The sequence below is a fragment of the Abramis brama genome (assembly GCF_963993115.1).
Source record: "Abramis brama genome assembly, chromosome: 1".
NCBI lineage: Eukaryota > Metazoa > Chordata > Actinopteri > Cypriniformes > Leuciscidae > Abramis > Abramis brama.
In genome coordinates, this window is record NC_139963.1 from 33,531,033 (window position 1) to 33,553,617 (window position 22,585).

At 39.1% G+C, this 22,585-nt stretch overlaps 1 protein-coding gene across 2 annotated transcripts in view; it reads right to left on the bottom strand.

Annotated features, from left to right (window-relative positions):
• Positions 1-21,039, bottom strand: part of csnk1da (casein kinase 1, delta a) — a 30,750-nt gene extending 9,711 nt beyond the window's left edge. The window contains exons 1-7 of one of the 2 annotated variants that reach the window (XM_084127572.1): positions 20,480-21,039; positions 8,982-9,092; positions 2,939-3,087; positions 1,770-1,998; positions 1,425-1,595; positions 1,007-1,155; positions 730-901 (exon numbers count right to left, since the gene is read on the bottom strand). In XM_084127572.1, coding sequence (XP_083983698.1) covers positions 730-901; positions 1,007-1,155; positions 1,425-1,595; positions 1,770-1,998; positions 2,939-3,087; positions 8,982-9,092; positions 20,480-20,555 — 1,057 coding nt within the window. In that variant the 5' untranslated portion in view covers positions 20,556-21,039. The remainder of the gene's footprint in view (positions 1-729; positions 902-1,006; positions 1,156-1,424; positions 1,596-1,769; positions 1,999-2,938; positions 3,088-8,981; positions 9,093-20,479) is intronic. The other variant, XM_084127571.1, reaches the window with a different exon arrangement.
• Between the last annotated feature and the right edge of the window lie 1,546 nt (positions 21,040-22,585).

Genomic DNA, 22,585 nt, shown 5'->3' on the forward strand with positions numbered 1-22,585 from the left:
GCTTGTATTACGTTCATGACAGCACCGGCATCGCCGCTGCAGCGGACATCAGTACAAGGCGTTGGCCCAACGCCCACCATTATCCGCTCTGCAATGTGCTTGCAGCAGCCCATGCTTGTGCAACTTGCTCTTATAGCTGCTATGCTGCTGAGCATATAGGTCTCCGTTGCAAATGGAGTTCTTTTAGCTAGGTCAACGGCTTGGCTTGCTGCCAATCTGGACCTTCGCTATCAACACAGTGGGATTTTATAGCTCCCCGCAACGCCACCTAACGGTGACGCAGTGTCAAGAGACCGACTCGAAAGGGAACGTCTCCGGTTACCTAACGTAACCTCGGTTCCCTGAGAGGAGGGAACGAGACACTGCGTGCGCTGTCGTGTTACTTATCTCAGAGACTTAGTCGTCTGCGCTCTGCTACAGTGCAAGATTCTGAGGCAATGGCACTCAGCGCCGCCCTATAGTGCGGTGGAGCCTGCCTCTATTTCACGCGCTTGAACGCCATTGGCGGGTGTATTCTCGCCCGCAAGATTTCATAAAGCTTCAGTAGATTCGAAGGAGGAGGGATAACCCCGCAGTGCCACCTAAAGGTGACGAAGTGTCTCATTCCCTCCTCTCAGGGAACCAAGGTTACTTTAGGTAACCGGAGATGTTTTCTCCAAATCTAAACAATCCTCATGCACAAAAGACCAAAAAAAAACAAGCACCAACAGACAACAGTGGACGTCTTACCTGTGTGTGAGGTTGGCGTGAGGGGTGTGGGAGGTGCTACTTCTTGCGTGCCTCTGGGTCTGCCTGAGCCGGAAGGCATCATGCCACGGGCAGCAGGATTCCGTCCATGCCGCAATCTTTCCTCTCGATCCCTCCGCTCTCTCTCCGGATCTTCTGCCGCTCTGTTTGCACCCTGAACAGCACAACACAAAGCATTAAGTCAAAAAGACCACAATAAAAACCAAGAACAATTTAAGAAATACAGCAATCATGCAGAGACAACCCATTTGACACTCACAAATTTGAGCATATTCCAGTCGAACACGTAGTCGTATGAAAAGCCTTGCCGGTGGAAAAGGTTCCTGAAGAGCTGTCTCAGGTAAGAGTAGTCAGGCTTGTCGTCAAAGCGAAGGGATCGGCAAAAGTTGAGGTATGTGGCAAACTCAGCTGGAAACAAACAAAAGGCAAATGTAATTTTTAAAAAAATCTGTCAGATTTGAGGTCAACTACACTTTTTCCAATTTTTTAAAGAAAGAGGTATTTTTCAATGTTGAAAACAATTGTGCTGCTTAATATTTGTGTGGAAATGGTGAATTTTTTCAGGACACTTTGTTGAAAAGAAAGTTCAAAAGAACAGTATTTATTTGAAACAGGAATCTTATATAACATAAGCTTATAACATATTTAAAACCTTATAAGTTTAAGCAGAAGCTTACATGGGTATCCTTTGCACAGGACTTCAATAGGAGTGGACATTTTCTTCTCACTGATTCGCTCATACTTCTGTCTCTTTGTGGCAGCCTTTAGACCCTGCCATGGCAGAGAGCCCAGGTTGAAGTACATGAGCACATAGCCAAGAGACTCCAAGTCATCTCGTCTGGATTGCTCTGTGAAAGAAAACACCCATAAACACTATGTCATTAAGATGGCCTGACCATAACAGGTGAAGTGGCTTGATCGTAAATGTTAGGGTAATGACAGGTCAGGTCTGAATGTACAGGAGGTTTCAATAAGATATTATAATATTATTTTAACTTTTTTCAAAAGACATATTAGGATACCTATTCCCAAGTGGGTGTTGATGGAAGCGTAGCGAGCAGTGCCAGTCAAGTTTTTGTTCTCGCGGTAAGGGATGTGCTGGTGGGTGCGAGCATCTCTGTACTTCTTGGCCAGGCCAAAGTCAATGATGTAAACAAGGTTGCCCTTCTTCCCCAGGCCCATAAGGAAGTTGTCAGGCTTGACATCTCTGTGGATGAAGTTCTTGGAGTGGATGTATTCGATACGGCTGATCTGATGACAAAACAGAGGACAGGTTTAGCAAGTCGAAAGACTGAATGAGAGACTTCATGCAAACCTAGCACACCAATTCAAATAAAGCCAATGAAGGCATGACAACTGCTGAACAAGCAGCCCTTTCACATTATGCCTCTTGGCACTTAATACTCAGTCAAACACAAAGTGAAAGAGGACACTGGTTGTCTATGTAAAACAGCTGAAAGGATGACAGTAAAGCTTGTTGTGTCACTTCCTGGAGTCATTATCCCATTTTGGGTGTCCTATAACAAGAGATAGGTAGGGTGGAGAGGACAACGGTTATGGTGAAAGGGCTGTCGCGATAACTGCAATATTGTAGTACCACGCTACTAACAAGCCAACCGCAGAGGAATGCAAGTAACCGCAGCAACCGCGATATTCGCGTTTTCTTTTTTCATAAGGCTATAGCCTTCTTGTTTTGAACTTCGTGTGCATTGAATGTTAAATAAGTTAATAATGATAAGACTGTTTATCATGGTGATTTGTACAGAGGGTTCGTGGATTTGCACTTAAGCCTAAACAGACAGTGAATGAGAGAGATCCACTGAGCGCATGCGATTACCTGTGTCTGGCTTTGGGGTCAAGTCATATATATTCGTTAAAAAGGTTGCCGTGTCCAAGAAAAGCGAAATATCGCAACGCCCTTTTAACGTTTAAGGGTATTTACCATAAATGATGCATTTCAATGCGCAGAGACGCTGTTTAGTTTCGGTTACATTAGTTACTGAAAATGTCCTCGATTTTGTGCATGCTAAACACATCGTAAAACTTATTTATATAGCAACAAATAAATATAAATAAATCCAAATAAATGGCGATAATACCGCCTATCGCGCTATTGAGCCACTCAAAATTACCACAAGGGAAATTCCTTTACCGCGACAGCCCTATATGGTGATCCCGTCTACAGCCTTACCATCTGGTCAGCCAGCAGAAGAACAGTCTTTAGGCTGAACTTGCGAGAACAGAAATTAAAGAGATCCTCCAAACTGGGTCCCAGCAGCTCCATCACCATCACATTGTAATCTCCTTCTGCTCCACACCATTTGATAGTTGGAATACCGACTGTTGAAGAAACAATTACCATTAGTACAGAAGATTTTTTCCTTCAAAAAGGGAATCTAATGTGGTTTATGAAGAAAATCCTTGCCAACCAAAATTATCTTGAAAGTTTAGACTACTCAATAGAGGGGACTAATATGTACTTTGACTAATATGTACCTGTATCTTTGAAGGACTGACAGACATAATCTGAAGGTGACCTACAACATTATAGGTGGGGGGGCTGGGAGCACATTTGTTTCAGTAGGACAGTGATGTGATAAAAAACCCAAGCAGAGCTTTAGCTTGAATAAACCAGCGGTGCTGTTTGGTCACCCTCAGAAAGGACTCTTACTCATCAGCTATAAAGCATCAACCATCTCTAGAAGACCTTGAAGTGATGCACGAAAAGATATAGGCTGCCGTGGAAGGACAGCTGATACCCAATTAGATCACTTCAAGGGCATTTTTCTGCACCCTCTCACAGTTCAGCCACATGTGAACCAGAAAAGGCAGCTGTCACAACACCATAACATAATTTGAATAGGGGTGAAAAAAAAAAAAAAAAAATCGATTCTTCGATGCATTGCGATGCGACGTGGATGATTCTGAATCGATGCACAAATGTCAAAAATTGATTTTCTAAATGTTCTTTTTTCTAATGTTATATTGACAGAACACAAAAGGCGGAACTCTGTAGTGCGGAAGTGCAGTGCCCCGACAGTCTGTGGCGTGCACATAACAGAGACGCATGATGGCTGAGTGCGAAATCTCTTTGTTAAAAGCTGTTGTGGACTATTTTGTATTTTGTATGAGAGTTGCTTTCTGTATTGTTTAGTTTTCACATCAATATGCTGTAAACAGATCTGTTATACGTACGGTATATGTAGGTTTACAGTACTGCCCTCCAGTCACAGTGTGTGCAATGCCAGTCACAAAGTTACATTTTGACTGTGCTCTCTGCAGGTGTTCATTTACATTTTTTGTATGCTGTTTTTGATTTTGGTATACAGCAACAATTTCAAGTGATAAGTCTTATACTCTTTATTATTTATTTGTGTATAAGAGCAGCTTTGTATGCAACTAATTATTCAGAATATGCGCAAATCCACAAGCATTATGTTTGTTTGAGAGCTGCTGGTACATCATTCTATATTTTTTTGTATGAAAGCTGTTTGTGATTTTGCAAAAGCAAAATGTTTTTGTTTTTTTTGTCTGAAGGATTATATTGCTCATTGCACATAACAGGAGGAGGTGGATAGAAGTCTATTATTTTATGTTAGAGATTCAGAATATGTTGAAGTTTGTATTCATTTACTACAAGTATGCTGCTAGTACAGGCACACACTTCTTTTCCTGTTGGTTCTTTGCAATGTTGGGACATATGCTGGCAAATGTAACCTTACAGTTGACTTGCCAAATCACTTCCATTTGTTTTATTAATAAAATATATTGGAAGTAAATTCTTTATGGGTCATTATAAATACTTTGCTTTAAAAGTACCAAGTAGTCACACACACAAAAAAAAGATGTATCGATAATAGTTTTAGCATCGCAGCCCTCTGAATCGTAATCGAATCGTGAGGTGCCTAGAGATTCCCACCCCTAAATTTGAATGTGTACTGATACAATGTTGGATACACATCATCTTCTAGTTAAACAAGCAAGCTCCAATTACGAGCTTTAACAAAACTTGATATCAAACTTTATATATTTGTTGTAAAATACAGTTTCTAGCAAACCACAGATGTGTGCCATCAGTTAGTTAGTTTGTTTATAGTTTAACGGCATGCCAGCTACCTCGGCTATATTCATGGCGAGAAAGAGATTAAAAAGGAACGATTAAAATAGGTAATTAAAAAGGTAGAGCTGGTCTTAAAAATATTTTCATAAGAGTCAACTGAAAAAGAAATTCTTACAGAGTTCAAACCATCCAATTATTACTGAAGCATATTTTGATGAGAATATGGCACGTCCCCTGGCACGAGGGGAATAAAGGAGGATATTCACCCTTTAACAGAAACATAAGAGTTAGTGTGAAGTGCTCTATTCGACAGCATGTATAGGTAATATGATTTGTGTGCCATCAGAAAACCAGACAGTCTAGATTTTCTAGTGTTGTTCATATACAGCACACTCATGATTCTCGAGGAGAGGACGAGACAGAGGGTTCAGCAGCATTCTGGAAGGTCAGAGTTCTCTCAGCAGCTGCTGTCGTGTCTACCGTCATGTGTGCCCTGAGCCTGGCCACTGCCTTCACCAGCACAGAGATTTTGCTGTTCAGCACTTTGCAGAAAACATCTTCCAGGTCAGCTATTCCTGCGCAAACTCAGGAGGTTAAATATATCTCCTGGTCTGAGCCGTCCAGCGCGCCTTTCCATTCTCATGTCAGGACAGCTCTGACACAGTCTATATTAATAGGAATTAAAATAGAAAAATGCTGAGCCTAATGCTTCTCCATGTATGGACTCGTAGAGTGCAATTGTGATATTAAAACATCCAGAAATAAAAATGTATAAATAAATAACATAGAAGACAAGGATTTCTTTCTCCCTAAAAAATGCATATACAAATGCGTGCAGGTACCCACACCTTTTTTCAGTGTAAAGTTGTCAGTGTGTATGTCAGTTCATGCTATGCTAAATAAGGCTGGGAGTGGAGAAAGAGACCCAGTTAGGAGATGGAATGCACAGGGCGGCCCCTCCCGCCTGAACCCACTCCCCTGCGCACGCACCATCTGGCCTGGGGTCCATGTGATCACAGAGAACACAAGCGCTGAGAGGGAAGCTCACTCAGAATGTCTATTGTGGCACGGATGTCATCACAAAGTTTGGGCGCTGCGGAGCGGACGTCATGCATGCTCAGTCATGCTGAGAGCGAGCAGACAGACTCGAGTGTGTTTGAAAGCGAACGCCATAGACGGCACACTTTTGCTGGCACCATAAAATACCCCCGCCAGGACTGTCATACGTCTATCTAGAATAAGCAATCGGGGCAAACCCAGCTGGAACCGGGGCGGGGGGTGGGGTGTATCCTTCAGGCACCTCATGTATATTCATAAACCATCATTGTACATTGCAACAGAAACATAAATGTCAAGAAAAAAAAATATTTTTGTGCCTACGCACGATATGGATGGAAAAAAAAAAGGGCCACAAATTGCGTATTTCCTCACAAGGCTAAATGTTGAGCCAATGAGAAAACGATTCATGGTGTTGACAGAACGCTGTGAGTAGTTTGAGATCTGATAATGCTACTCTCAGCGAAGAAGGATGTGTTGACTCACTGACTGATGATGCAAGGGGAATTGGTCACGATTGGTTTGCCACCCACTGTTGCCAAAGTATTTTCTAACACCATCTAAGAAATGGAGATCCTGTGAACTACACCTTACTTTCAGAGAACCCTCTTACTCAAACAAATTACTAAAGAGGGCAACAAAAGAACTATATTAAGCCAGCATAAAATGGTCGTTGCTCATGAAGGCTTTTAGCAGCTGATATTACTTGCACCAAATCAGCATATTAGAATGATTTTATCCAATAAATGCTTTGGTGAGCATCAATTTACAAATCTTACTGACCCCAAATATTTGAACTGTAGTGTATGAATTTTTATATTTGCTAGAAATAATCATTTTTGTCTTGGTATTCATCATGAAAAAGTTTGACAATTTTTTATTTATTTATTTTTTTAAATTGGAAATTATACAGCTACAATGTAACTGCTATAATGTGTTTGGTTTGTAGTTTAACACATTCTTGATGTTTTCAAGACTTATACAATTTCAACAAACCCTCTTCTATCACAGTCAACTAGATAATACCTTGGCGACAAAGCAGCACATTTTGCAAACAACAATCTAAAATAAAACTCAGAAAAACAAACGTTTAATTGTGCATGGCATAAAAAAAAAGTAAATGTACATCATTGATGAATGTAAGAATTCCAGTGGCAAAGCAGCACTGTCCCAAAAAGGGAATTAAAACTTTGTCAGCTGGCCTGACACTAGAGGTGGGCGATATATCGTTTAGACGATAATATCCAAATTGTTGTCTGGACGATATGCAAAATTGGGATATCGAATATTTCATAATTTGTACAATCCGACCCCCCAAACATGAAAAGAGCTGAAAGAAGTTAAAGAGAAAACAAATATACACTATAACCTTCTAAACAATTATATGTAGCGATTTTTAATACTGTAGGTCAGTACTATTCCCGGAAGCAACCTCCGAGTGGCCCAGCCCATGGTCCCGTGTCGTCAAAAATGCACATTCATACGTAAATTCGAAATGGTGCGCATAGAAGCACATGCGCAAAGCCGTTTTTAAAATGATATATTAATTATTTTATTTTATCATATGTCATTTTACAAAAGGACATTTTACAAACCTACGTTTTGCGCATGTGCTCCTGCACGCACTTTTTCAGTCACAACACAGCAATCAGAGGAGGACGCGCTGAAAACTGTAATGCTGTTCTCTTCCTTCATAACTCGTACTGAGAAGGTTTGAGTTGCAGAGGAATTTGTGACTGTTTCACCTGTTCAACCACATTAAAGTTTCGTAATTAGTAAGTCCGTGCTTTTTCTCTTTTTGTTCTTATGTGCTGAAGGGCCGCTGTGCCTTGGTGAAACGGTGTTTGTACGTGAAGAGCTCTTTTCCAAAACGCCATAAACCTAAAAAGCTGCCTCACAGAACCAGCAAAAGTAATGATTATGAATATGTAAAATATGTCAATAAGACATTTTAATTGTTTATTAATTTCTATGTCGGCTGCAAAGATGAAGTTGACGATAGGCTATTGACTCGCGATCTTCGCAGTAGGCTAGTGAACGCACCGGAGAAATGCACATTTATTAGGCTACATAGTTTTATTTTGTTTCGGATGGTTTTGTTTAGAACCAGCTTTCTGTAAATATATTTCACATTTTTTAGGCCTGTGAGGCGAATAGGCTTTGGTTCATGATGATATAATCTCCAGTTCAAGCACCTTATGTTGTGATTGCTAGCCTATATTTACTTTTTATGTATTAAATCCAGGAAATTGGTTAATGAAAAATTTATTAAAATTAAGATACAATTAATACAAAACGAAATTCGTTTTAAAGAAAGGCTTTGTGCTTTCTGTTTTGAGGTCTCTGTGAAAGTTTGAAAGTCTTTTAGTGCCGCTTTCAGAGCGCTCGCGTCCATAATGGAGAACTGTCACGTAATATTGTTTTTTCCTCATAAATGCAAACACGAAAAATAAAAGACAAAATACTTTTTAAAAAAGACAAACCATCAATTTTTGGGGAAAAATGGATGGATTTATAGCGTTTTGAAAATATTTTTTTTTTACTTTGAATTTATCATCAACAATATTGTTGTTTGATTTAATAATCACTGTTGCAAGAGGTGCATAGTTCCATTTTTTTATTTATTTTTTTGTAAGTGGAAAAAGTAGGGGCTACCTCAGATTCTGTTCAGTTAGCTCCTATATTGTTTTTTTCTATAGCCTACAATAATAGGTCAAATGCAGCAAGTCAAAAGACCAACTGGACCTTCTTTGCCAGTTTGCACACATTTCTTGGAAGGATGGCAAAAATATCGTCTGAATATCGATAGAGATATTGGAAAAAAATAGAGATATTCATTTTTGTCAATATCTCCCAGCCCTACCTGACACTATTTTACAAAACAATCAAATGACCTTTCAATATTCAGTGTGATGACAAAACCTGCTAAGTAAATTGTAACTTGATACCTGATGGTTTATAATAAATATTTCATTTTGAAGAGTTTGTCTATTTGTCTACAGGCTCTTATGTATGTGTCAGCAGTGTGAGGTGTGTACATGTGACTCATAGTTGTGTATTAATGGAGAAGCCGGATGGAGACCACGAGGAGCTGCTGACTGAGTGTGGAAACACATACCGCCTCCTTGCATCATTTTGTAGATCTTGCTCTCGATGTGCAGCTGTGGGTGCTTCGTTTTCACACATTCTAGCTTGATGGCTACTTCTTCCCCCACGGAGATGTCTGTGCCTGAAGATCAGAAAAGACAGGATTACACTATACATCACCAAACAGAAAAGCAAAAGACTGATAGTGGATGGAGAAACAACCAAAGTGCTTGATATGTCTACAGTAGGGAGCTTTAACATAACATATCTGCTCATGTACCTGTGACGTACAATACACGCATACCCAAGAGTGAGAAGAATAAATCCACTCAACTAGAGAGGCTTTGCAATGTCTTAATAAGCATTAGCTTCCAGTATATTATGAGTCATTGGGACACAATTAAATACAACCAAAAAATATAATGAATATGCAGGCCCACTATGATTAAAACAAGTCTGCATATCTAAGGTTGACTCACACACACACACATCTTTCCAGCGTGAGGGAGTGGGAATTATCTACACGTACTGCTATACCACCTCCTTTCCGCCCCACCATCTGCCTCAACTCAACATCCTGAGCAGAGGATGCTGAAAATCATCCACCTTCATCTGCTGTAACAAGACACCCAAAAAAACAGATAAGGAGAATGACAACACTGGCATTTCCAATGACTAGGCTACGCGTATGTGTTGTGCCTGATGGACGTGACACAAAGCAGGATGAATAAGTTGGTTTAAAAAAAACAAAACAACATTGCTAACTTCGCTTCCCTCTTACTCAGAGTCTGGGAACTGACATGCTCAACCACTCTGTCACATGCCCAATTTCCACAAACAGGGAGCCGCTACTCTATCTGAAACAGTTTCCACAGGAAATGTGGTTCTGAACTGGAAAAATCAGCTTAAAGGATAATTCCGGTATTTAGCACTTTGAGTTTCTTTTCTGGTTTGTTTTGGATGAACTAGAGTGGTGGACACAGAAATTTTGACGATGGGTCCTGTCTCGACTTTTTGACTCGTTTAGAATCGCCTTTGACCGCTTCAGAGTGGCTGGCTACGGGCATGCACAAACATGTCCTTAAAACAACCCTTAACGTTCGTTTTCAAAACTGTGCAACTCACCGAGTGGTTAGTGGTGTTCTAAACGAGTCAAAAAGTCGAGACAGGACCCATCGTCAACATTTCTGTGTCCACCGCTCTAGTTCATCCAAAACAAACCAGAAAAGAGACTCAAAGTGCTAAATACCGGAATTATCCTTTAAGTCCCCTAAAATCTACTAACCACTGATGTCAGATGCAGGTCTACAACAAAACAGCAAATATCATGTGAATAAATTTATATAAATATCTACATTTTTTACTACGTTTTATAAATATATCAGGCTGAATGATAAATCAATTAAATTGAAATCGTTATATTGTGACATGCAGTTATAAATTCTGCAATTTAATGAATAAATATATGAGCTGCTCATTTCAGAGTGAAGAGTGGCACTGCGTTCATTTACACACATGCAGCTCATGATTACGGTTTTCAGTCTCAGAGTAATTTGTATACAATAAATAATTACACCGTTGTAAAGTTAAAAATTATTTTTTTTTTAAATACTTAATTTTTATTTTACAGTACAGTATTGTTACAATGTACTTATTTTGTTTAGGCATGCACAATATACAGGCCACCCATCATATACATGATCATTTTTAATGTTATCATTATCGACCCGATATGAAAATGTGGCTGATATATTAAAGCCGATAAATAATGGATTATTTCCTTCAGCTGAGACTCACTGTTGCACACCGTTCGCCATTGGTGGTTTTGAATTGCTTGAAATATGACTGGAATCAGATTTTGCATATGTTGGTTTTCTCTGTGACGGCAAGTTAAGAGAAATGTCCAATCGGAAGATGAGCAAGGTGAAGTGAGTATTTTGAAAGCCTACACAACTGTTTTCTGTTTTCTTCTGTCACGTCAAACTATTTGCATTTAGGCTTGTTATACTACTGGTTATGAGGGACAATATGATATGATATGATATGATAAGGTATGATATGATATGGTATGATATTTTATGTCGAATTAAAGGAGAAGCGTTATGAATAAAAGTTACTTGACCTGAGAAGAGAATACGTAAGGAATAATTGACGACGGGCCGTTGAATTATTAGAAAAATAATGCACACCTGAGGTGGTAATGTGGCCACGACGCGGAGCCCTAACTCAGGGAGTACGTTAACTGAAATAATTGAGAATCTCACCTGAAATATAATCAAAGACCTATTGAGGCAAGTCATTTCACTCTGCGATCACCTTTATAACACCTTTAGGGCAGCTGTTTCAGTCATGCCTCTTTAAACTGGGAAACATCAAATTCTCCAAAGATGTTGTTCACTAAGCTTATGATTAAATTTCATATTTGAAATTACCAATGAAATCTGACAACAACTGACTATATAAATTTTGTTTCTAAACGCTCAAATCATGACAAAAAACTGAATTATTGAGGTTCGACCAGCCAATGTTGTCCTAGGTCCAAGTCCTAAGCAAGCGTCTCAGAACACTGACCGTTTCTGTAGCAGCCGGAGCTTCTAACAGCAGCTGCAGTGATGCAATGACTTCACTTTACCAATTGGCTCTTTTACTTAGAATGCGGGACCTATTCCACCATATTGCACGTTGCACTTTCTCCCATTTATAGTAACGAGTGCACCGTCTTAGTATATCTAAAGTCTTATATAATTCAGGGTATTTCCCGTACATTCATAGGCTACATTCACACTGCGAGCCTTAGTGCTCAATTGCGAATCTTAGTGCTCAATTGCGAATTATTGTTCCAGATCCGATTTTTTGTATAGCCGTTCACGTTGTTGTTTTAAATGTGGCCAATATCAGATTCCAGTGCGAACAGATCATGGTTCTGAAGTGACCCGCATGCACAAAAGAACGATAAAAAGACATCATGCAGCAAATTGTCATAAGAAAACACATAGAATATTAAAGTAAGAGATTACACGTTTATTTAATGTGATTTGCCAGCAAAGCCAGTTTTTAAACATTTATGATTCAGCCCTCGTGTTTTGCTTGTATGTAGAGCTGTCACTGTAATGCTGTAATGATACTGTAATGATAAAGTCAGGTATGTAAAATCTTTGAAGTGACTCCCATGAGTGCAGAATTGTGACATAAGTCGCATGAATGACTGCTCAGACTGCGGTCACACTGCAAGACATCTGACCTGTATCAGATTTACCAAATATATAACTGACACAAATCAGAATAGAAAAGATCAGATTCCATGTGGTTTGTGCTGTTCACACTGTCATTAAAAAAATAGATCTGAGTCACATGTGAGCAAAAAAAAAAAATCAGTTTTGGGCCACATTTGCCTGAAATTTGAATGTAGCCATAGAAAACAATTTGTTCGAATATTAAAGATATGGTGCGGCGCTGCGCTTTTCGTGTGCGACCCCTTAAGACTGAGTCATGACATTTTGATTAAAAATTACAAGGTCAAAAATATACAAAAATTGCATGGATGAATTGTTCACAATAAGATCAATAACATGCATTTACAAAATAGACCTTATGCCCCGTTTTTGGTAGAGAAAGATGCACCACACCACAAATAAATGAAGGCATCGCTATTATCCAAAAGCGACACTGCCACTATTCTACGTCACCTCAAAAGTTCAGCAACACAGCTTAAAATCTAAACAAATCCCTGTGCGGTTGGGATATTTTAAAAGGTTCTTGTCAGGATTTACAGCTGTTTGTCAGTGTGCAAGGCTACTCACACCAGCCCAATTTCCATTTAAATTGAACCGAGTCCATTGTTGGGGATGGCGAGATTTTCCCGTCACACACCAGTGAGACCAGGCTACACAGCTCCGATCACCCTGCCTTTTTTAGCCTCGCATAACGAGTGCATTCACAGGGAAAGGCAAACAGCTACACATTAGACACATATTACTACTATAATGAACATGAGCAAAGCCTGGACACATGATCAGACTTATCACAACAAGCAAAGTCCATGCTCTGAGACAGCCAACGGCCCATGCAAACAAATAAGGATCAATTTAACCAGTTTAAATTGCCAATTTAACAAGTCCATAATTTCTGAAAACGTGTTTGATTTATTTGAGACAGTCAAGACTAAGGTAAATGATATGCTTTACATTGTGCATTTCTCTGTAAAATATCTCCCCAGGATCTTTATGCATTTCATGCCTCCATGAATGTGACACCACCACAACTGGTGAATATCAAAGACTGCAAAGATATGTACAGTGGAATTTGATTTGCCTGGGCACATATAGAGGAGAGAATGTTCTTCCTCCCCTATACTGATAGCACAGGGGACATGTTCAGACACATCCGCTTAATACATCAGTAACACTACAGGAGCCCATCCTTAACATTGATGTCGAAGTTCACATGGTTCAACAGCAAATGACATGTCTTCAACGCCCATGGTGATTTTCAAGTGACTGCATATCAATCATGGTTTAGAGCTCTTGAGCCTTCCCTTTACATCTGCTTGCATACTCAGGGTTCCAGGCTGCAACCATTTTTTGAGAATGGGCGAGTTAGAATTTGAGGTGGTCGCATTTGTGCAAGTGTATGGTCATTAAACCGCTAAATTTGCACGTGCGCAACAGAACGCCGTTGTATCCGTAACTGCTGCAGTCCATAACTTTTTGTGTTCAAAATGGAAGCAGGGCTCCAGACTAACTTTTTTTACTAGGAGCGCTGTAGCCCCTGACTGAAAATTTTAGGAGCGCAAGCAGAAAATTTAGGGGCACACCTTAAATCAGCTTGCAATGCAATTATTCAAATTTCCCCCAAAATAACTGTAATACTGACAAATTATTTAATAATAAATAGACTTAACGTACAGATATTACAATGTGCAGTTTTATTTTAAGTTCACAGGCAGACTAACATCTGAGGGCAGCGGCACCGGAGCCACTGAGTTCTACAAAAAAATATCTGGTAGCACTGGGGCTGACAATAAAGCACTAAGCTTAGCCTAATTTAGGGTGTAGATGAAATTAACTTTAATTATCATCATTCATAATGTCTTAATATTAATTAAAAAGCAAACCGAGTGAAAAAAAATTATATTAGGGAGTGAAAATAGCCAATAAGCATCCTACTGTTTACAATGGTAATTTATTTATTTTATTATTTTTAAATAAGTGTTTAAATAAGAGTTTAAATAAGACAATTTTTGAAGGATGAACAAAAAATGTGTTGGTCATCACATTAAAAATAACATTTATATATGATAGTTTTGAAGTGCTGGAAAAAGATGAGTAACAGTTAGTACTTGTAAGCGTTTGACTATTTCTGTCACATTATGGTTACAGTTACTACATTAAATCCATGGTGAATGTTGCTGATTTGTGGACTGAAAGCCTTCTATAAGTGTTTCTCCTGGTTTCCACGTCAGCGCTGTTTGATCTGATATCTATGGTTAATAACAGAGAACTCTGCGCCGAATCGGAATGTTTCTCGCTGGATCTCGCAGCGATTATGTTATTAATTCTGAGGCGAATTCAATGGATTTCTTCACTGTTCGGGGCGCTGCGCTGTCTATTATTGGTCCGAACTAATAAACGGTCCATGAAGCATAAAGGAGTAGCGCATTTTCGTTCCGCTTTCATTTTGTTTGGATTCGCTGCTCGACAACGTTGTGGTCGCGCCAGCGCGACCTAAATAAATATTTGGTCGCACCGGCAGGAAAAATGGTCGCAAAATGCGACCAATTGGTCGCAGTCTGGAGCCCTGGGAAGAAATGTATATAATGAACGAGAACATCATGAATCTATTTTCCAAACCGTGTTTTTTGTCTTATCCTGAATCACTACGGTACGCCTATAATAAGCGTTTATATTTTGAATATTTTAGACCGGGGTCGGCTCGGCTCCGCTGCAGAGTAGCCCAGTACCTGCGTGACTCGTCATAGACATTATGAGAGAAGTAGCTCCGGCTACAATGTTTTTCCGCAAGACACACGCAGTTCTGTTTATTAACCGCTAGAGAGCAAACGTACACGCGCATTGCACACTGATGATGAAACGCGCCAATGGACTATATACACGTTCTTTTAAACTTCCATATAAGCCAGCTGGAAAACCTGTGAAATGTCACTTGCTGGTGTGTTGGTATGTTCAAATGTCCTGAATGTCGTGTTTCTTATTCCAACGTTCACATTAGCTTGACTGCAAACAATAAAACTGCTTTATTGGCAAATTAGGTAGGCCTAAATGTGATAATGGCATTAAAATATAAATACAACATTAAAAAGTCAACCACTGATGGTTTTGTGTGGATGTAGGCTACAGTGAGTACAGAATGTTCACCGGAAATGCCCGAGCTGGCTTATCGAAAACCAGGAAGTAACTGTGCATATAGTCCATTAGGAATTCAGGGAATTTAGGAATTAAGTCATATAAAAATGAAAAGATTGAGACAACTATTCATCAGCATGAATTGATTAATCCTATGTTGTAGCGGGGAAAAAAAGGTGCGACCAAATCATGTGCCGCTGTGACCAATTGAGAAAGTTGGTAACACCAGCCAGTGCAACCAGCGGAAAAGTTAGTCTGGAGCCCTGACACCAGTTCCTTCATAAGACTCTCTGTGCAATAATTTCCTGGGGAAGCCTTCCATGATGTATTCTTGGAGATCAATAAAATTCAGCCGTCCCCCCACTGCAGGCATGTTTCTCAACCCCTATCCCGCACACCAGGCCCAGGGCCCTCCAGACGGATTGAAGGTTCGGCCTGAGCATGTCTGGAGAACAAATTGGTTGCACTCATCTCATTCATGTGCATATGCTCACATTCATTTTTCGTGACCACACGCTTGTTGGTTTGTGCAGTGCGGAGACAGATGAATACTTGTGTTGCAGCGCTGAGATTCAATTCATTAGCGAGAGATCTGCTAAATAAGCATTTTGGTAAATGAGAGAACAGCATGTTAAAACTGTGTGGATCTAATACCTGTTCAGCTACACAAAAAGAGAGTCTAAGAACAAAGAGATTTATGACAACACTGGCTGTTAAACAATGCTATGGCCGATAATTGATAAATGGCAGATATTATAATTCTAAACATTTTGTCTCTATAAATTAAGAATGAAACACTAAAAACAGCAAGTAAATTTGGGCATCATAAGACGTTTGATGGCAGCAAAAGGTAATCCATATTTATATTATTATTCAAAAGTTTGGGGTCGGGGAAAGTTTTTTTAATTTAACAACTTTTCGATTGCAATACATTTTAAACTGTAATTTCTTCCCGTGATGTCAAAGCAGAATTTTCAGCACCATTACTCCAGTCTTCAGTAGCTGCGTTTACATGGACACTTATAGTCGGATTGACGGCTCAATCGGACTAAAAAACCTTCATGTAAACACCTTAATTTCGATCGGATTGAAAGGGGTGGTTTATCCCTTTTGTAATCCGATCGAGAGAACATGTAAACACTTGATCGGATTGAAAACCAAAACTGAAAGGACTGCGCATGTGCGATGACGTTAAATAGCATAATGACGTATGACGCGCGGAACAAGCTGTTCTTCCTGTTGAATAAAGTGTCATATTATTAAGTTTCCCGTCATTCTAAAATTCTCATTTCACTCGCGCGTCTGTGAAGTAAAGCAGGACAACGTCCCACCATTCCTTGTTTTGGATTCTCATCCACAGACGTCTGGTTTTGGCCGCGGGGAGGGGCATTTTTACTGCGTGATCAATAAGCAGCACGGCAAAACGGTTAATATGCGCTAAATTATGACCAGAGACGAATTAATATTACGTCTGCTGTTTAAAACAAATAAAGAACCAATAGAGAATATTTATGCGCGAAAAGCGGGAAACTCTGTATATTCGTGCAGTGTGCGCATGTCAAAACATCAGATCCGATTTGAAACTTGTGACATATAAACGCGCACATCAACCCGATTACTTTATTTCATTCATGTAAACACCTTGTTCGGATTCATCAATCGGATTGATTTAATTCCAATTGTGTCCATGTAAACGCAGCTAGTGTCACATGATCCTTCAGAAATCAATCTAATTTTTTATGCGATTTGATGCTCAAGAAACATTTACTATTATCAATGTTGAAAACAGTTTTGCTGCTTATTTTTTTGGGGAAACTGATTTAGCCTTATTTTATAAGAGTAAAAGAACAGCATTCATTTGAAAATATGTGATATCTTAATTTGTCACTTTTGATCAATTTAATGCATCCTTGTTAAATAAAAGTATTAATTTCTTTCAAAAACACCCCAAAACTTTGAATAGTGTCATTACGTATACTACATACATGAACTTAATTTTTAGTAATAACAAATAAGTGTTCCACTTTGCCAGTATTCACCCTGAACTTATTTAACATTAATTTCTTCAAAAATAAAAAATACTTACTGACCCCAAACTTTCCTCTAAAAAAATCTAATTTTCTCCTATTTTTACAAATAAATGTTCAATACTGACAAAAACAATCTCAAATATCATCTGATAAACAGTATTGTTGAGTATGTGCAATCCTAAGAGGTTAGTTACTCGAGATAATGTAAACAATGCACATAGTGCCAATAAAAACACTCTTGGCTGCATGATTTAACAAGCCACAAGACAGCTCCATGTTTTCATGAGAGCTCTGTGAGTATTTCACCCTCTCTGGTTCATGTAGGCAGGCCAATGCTGTACTTTTTAAGGGTCCCGTTCTTCGTGATCCCATGTTTCAAACTTTAGTTAGTGTGTAATGTTGTTGTTAGAGCATAAATAATATTATAAAGCTCAAAGTTCAATGCCAAGTGAGATATTTTATTTAACAGAAGTCGCCTACATCGAACGGCCCGTTTGGACTACATCCCTCTACTTCCTTCTTTAATGACGTCACTAGAACCGTTTTTTGACTAACCTCCGCCCACAGGAATGCTCCCTCAACTCTACCGAAATTCGTTTATGTACTTGCGCACTTCTTATAACTTACTGTGTTTACTCAGCTCTTACGGTGATTTTCTGAAGTAAAACTGACGCTTCATCTTTTGTGTGATGTACAATAAACTTTATTAAACTCATCAGTATATGTTTGATCATCATTCAGACAGCAGACTTGTAGGCTATATTAATAAATAATGGATACATACAAGCAGATGACAAATACGTTATAATAACCGTAATTAAACTACTAAACTATACCTGTTATACAGCACTCTGACTCTGTAGGCATTATTGTCCGACTCGAAATGAACACCGTTACTGAGAGTTTCTGATATTATCATCATTCCGTGAGATGAAATTGTCCTGAGAGACTGAGCGCGAGCTCATGAAGCTCCGCCCCCTGGGTCGTCCAGCAGCAGCTTATTTGCATTTAAAGGGCACACACTAAAACAGCGCGTTTTTCTTTGCCCCAAAAAATGACAATTTAAACATGCTGTAAAAAATGATCTGTTGGGTATTTTGAGCTGAAACTTCACATACACACTCTGGGGACATCAGAGACTTATTTTACATCTTGTGAAAAGGGGCATAATACGGGACCTTTAAGAGGCTTGGTAGAGAGAGAGCATGTGTTGTTGATCAGGTCGGTCTGGCCTCCTTCAGCCCCAGCTGGAGTTCATCAGGCTCTGCCTCCCCAGGTGTGGGGATATTGGGAGTCTTTACATAAGCCCCTTAGCGAGTATGTGGACACGACTGTTTCCACTACACCAGCTGAATCACCACTGTTGCGTAACGTTTAGGCACTTTGCAATTCACACACTTGGATTGTACTGTTGACCATTAATGCCAAACCGACATGTACGAGATGTGTAACATAACTCTAGAGTCCACAACCGCTCTGATCCTGCCATTCTGCAGCAAACAGAAACAAAGAGCCCAGTCTGTATGTAAACAACAGCCACACAACAATCAGCTGATCTACTTTTTCCTACTTTATCTGCAAACCTCAATGGACTTCCGCAACAACAAAAAAACAAAGTGTTGGGTAATTTCGCAAGAACATACTGGACAGCTTATGTATTCAGATTTGGGATCTTGCTTTGGAACTAACGGTTGTTTTTTAGGCCGTTTCTGGAAAGAAGTACAGAGTGGAGGCGTGGAGTATTCCTCCACCAAAGTACTGCAGAGAGCATATCATAAACACAACTCTGTCCAGCAAATGAGATCATTGCGCACAACTCCAACTGCGAAACAAAAACCAAGGAGTTGTGCAAGAGAACAAAGCTCATCAAACCACAAGGAAACATATGCATCCCATATTGCAATGAGTAGTTTATAAAACTTTGCATCAGAACAGAAGTCAAACCATAAAGGCCTGGGCAGAATGCTTCAAAAGGAACCGAACACCACAAAGACTGCTATGTCCAGAACCATGTATAACCGGCAGCCTTCAATATCTTTATTGTGGTGACGTAAGAAATACAAGAAATGTACATGTACATACAGGGCAGCTGCCTACAACAATACTCCCAAAACCAAAGACGAAAGCAAATATTACATAATCAGCGCCTTTCACAACACAAAGGGGAAGTTAAGTTGAAACTTGCACACTAAGGGAACTTGCCAGCTAGTTCAAGTTGAGCATAACAGACCTTTTATAAAAGTTATTATAATTAAAGCCCTCTACCAACATGTAGAAACAACTCAGAAGTCGCAAAGATCTGATCACACAAGCTACAGACAGCATGCAATACAAATGCTATAAGTGTTTACTTGTGACAAAGTACTTCACTTCCTCTTCTCTGCCAGTCATTGCGTTGTTACTCCTGACAAACCAGTGAGATATAACAAATATACTGTGTATTCCAGAGTGTAGCAAAGTCATTATTAGGGACACATCAATCTTGATAATATTAGATGTTTAAGACACAAAACACAGGCTAAACTCGCCATTAGATTGTCTTTGACAGGATATGCTGGGACATTTAACGACATTTTAAACGCTCCAACACAACCTCCAAACAAATTATACAAAAATAATGACACTTGACAGGTCAGCAACCCAAATGCATAACCGTGTGTTACAAATGGCAAAGCACTAAAGCTATATATATATATATATGATCTGAGACCTACAGTCTGCTCAATGTTCACCGAGCACAGCAGGTTCTTGACAATATAATATCTGACAATATGTAACGTTAGTCCATAGAGCATAACTGTGAAGGTTTGACTGCCTGATTCTGTATTTTCACTCAAGAAAACCTTAATGGTGTCACGTAATGTTCACAACAATATACATACAAATACGGGCCTGGTGTCTTTTTAAACTGATCTCCAGTTAACTGACCTTTTAAACTAGCCGACTACCCATCAAAATAGCAATGGTTAGTGGGGGTTTTCAAGCTACACTGAATAGGACCTTCAAGAGCAGCTGACTGGGGGGACACTGGCAATCGATTTGACGTTTCAAAACAAAATATGATGTTTACCTTGATTGCACTGACAAATAACACCGACTATCTCGATGAATGAAAAAAGAAATAAACAATTACTTACCCAAATAAATGTCACCAAAGGATCCAGAGCCAATTTTCCTTCCCAGTCTGTATCGGTTTCCTACTCTCAATTCCATGATAAGTGGGTATATTTCAAAGCTAGCGATAAAGCTAGCTTTAACGGGAATAATTTAAATGATATCTGTTCGGAGAGCTTGATAAAAGAAACGAAAATCCGCTCTTTGTTATCCGTCTATTCTTCAGTGTCTTCCAGCCAGAATCCCCCAGCTAGCTTGCTAATTCCCTTCACAGTAAAGCTACCCAATTTTCACCAGTCGTTTTCTAACATTCCGAATCGGTGACTATCGAAATATTAGGCTTATTAAAAAGAGTAAAGTGTGAACTTTATGCTCTGGCAATTTTCACCCTGAAAATAGCTTGTTTAAAAAAGGATGAAGTCGGATTTCGAGAACGACTCCCTTCCTATCCTGCTGGCCCCGGATCTACCATCGACTCCCTCTCTCTCTCTGTCTGTGTGTGTGTGTATCTCTTCTTCTACAACAGAAGCTCCTCCATCAGTTGAATAATCCAGCGGGTCGCCGTGACGTCACTTCCCGTAGCAACAACGGGCCACTGGAAAATCTCGGGTTTAGAAAACCAAACCAAAATTTCTGTTGTTAAATCTGTACACATTTCGAAACATTCATAACCATAGCGTCCGTAATATATTAGATGTTTATTTTAAGTTGGTGTATGTCTATGGGTAAAAGTGTTTTATTAGACGATACACCGCCTCAGGGATGTAAATAAATGTGTTTTAAATACATTTATGTATATATATTTTAGTCAATTTATTTGTCATAACTAGTTTTTCAGTTGTAGCCTTTTATTTTTTTAAAGTCTTTGTTAAATATGGTAAAAGTCTGTTTACATCTATGGCTGTTTACTGTGTGTGTTCATCTTGATGTTTCAGGAAGATATATACCTTGCAAAACCAGTTTGCGACGTTGAAACTGATGCTAAACACTTAACTGACATTTTAATTCATGTCATGAAAGGTCTTCAGATATGGCGATGACAGATAATAGGTTCACAGTAGTTCCTGTTGAATATTGATTGGGTTTAAAGTTGTTTATTTCCTTGAAGAGAAACTGTTTGCTACAGTTGACTTGTTTCATGCAGCAGCAGCCCTGAAAATCATTAACTGCATTATTAAAACAAAACCGTTTCCGATTGTCACAAATATCATTGAAATTTCACATGATTTGAAATATACAAGCAAAGCATTGATGTGCAAACTTGTTCTGAAAGTTGCAAAGAAACAAGCAAGACCATACTCTAAAACATTATGATAATCGTATACTGAATATATTGACTTTATGTGATGCTTTAAACGTAGCACCTGTACAATCACATTAAGCAGATGATGTACTAATATCAACATGAACCCTATGCCTGCTGATAAAAAAACAATTACATTTATTTAAATTGCAGGTTATATTTAATCGGCTTATTTTAGTTCAAATCTAAGCTTTATGTAATTCATATTTCATAAAGTCATGTTTAGAGATGCTGTACAATGTGACAAGCTGCCAAAATGTGTTAGGTAAAAGAATAATACTTTTTCAAAACAACAAATAATTTTTTTTCTTAGTAGTTAAAACTTGAAAAACAACTTTTTTCAGTAGTTTGAGCCCTCCTTCTGCAACATGATAACGCCCACAGAAGCTGGTGTTGTATTCAGTGGACCCTGATTGGTCAGAGCACAGCCAATGCTTGAGGCTGAATGGAGGAAAGTCACATGACTGGATTACTCCGCTTTCCGTTGCTTGTGTTCAGTCACGTTGAGAGCAATGCGCCAGGAAAGTCTGTGAACGCCCACTCTTATCAGCCATACCAGATTTCTAAAAGAGAACTAGATCCGACACACTATTAGTGCAGTGATAATCAACACTTTATCCCCGGGTTCACAGACAAGGCTTAAGTTAGTCCCAAACTAAAATGCATGTTTGAGCTGTTCTAACTGAAAGCAACTTGCACTGGCATATCTTAAAATATGTAAGTGCCATTGTTTTGTCTCAAGATGCACAGCAGTAAAGTTTTTTTTTTTACATGGCATGTTTATAAAAGCTACTTAAATGTCTTAATTAAACTAAGGCCTAATCCT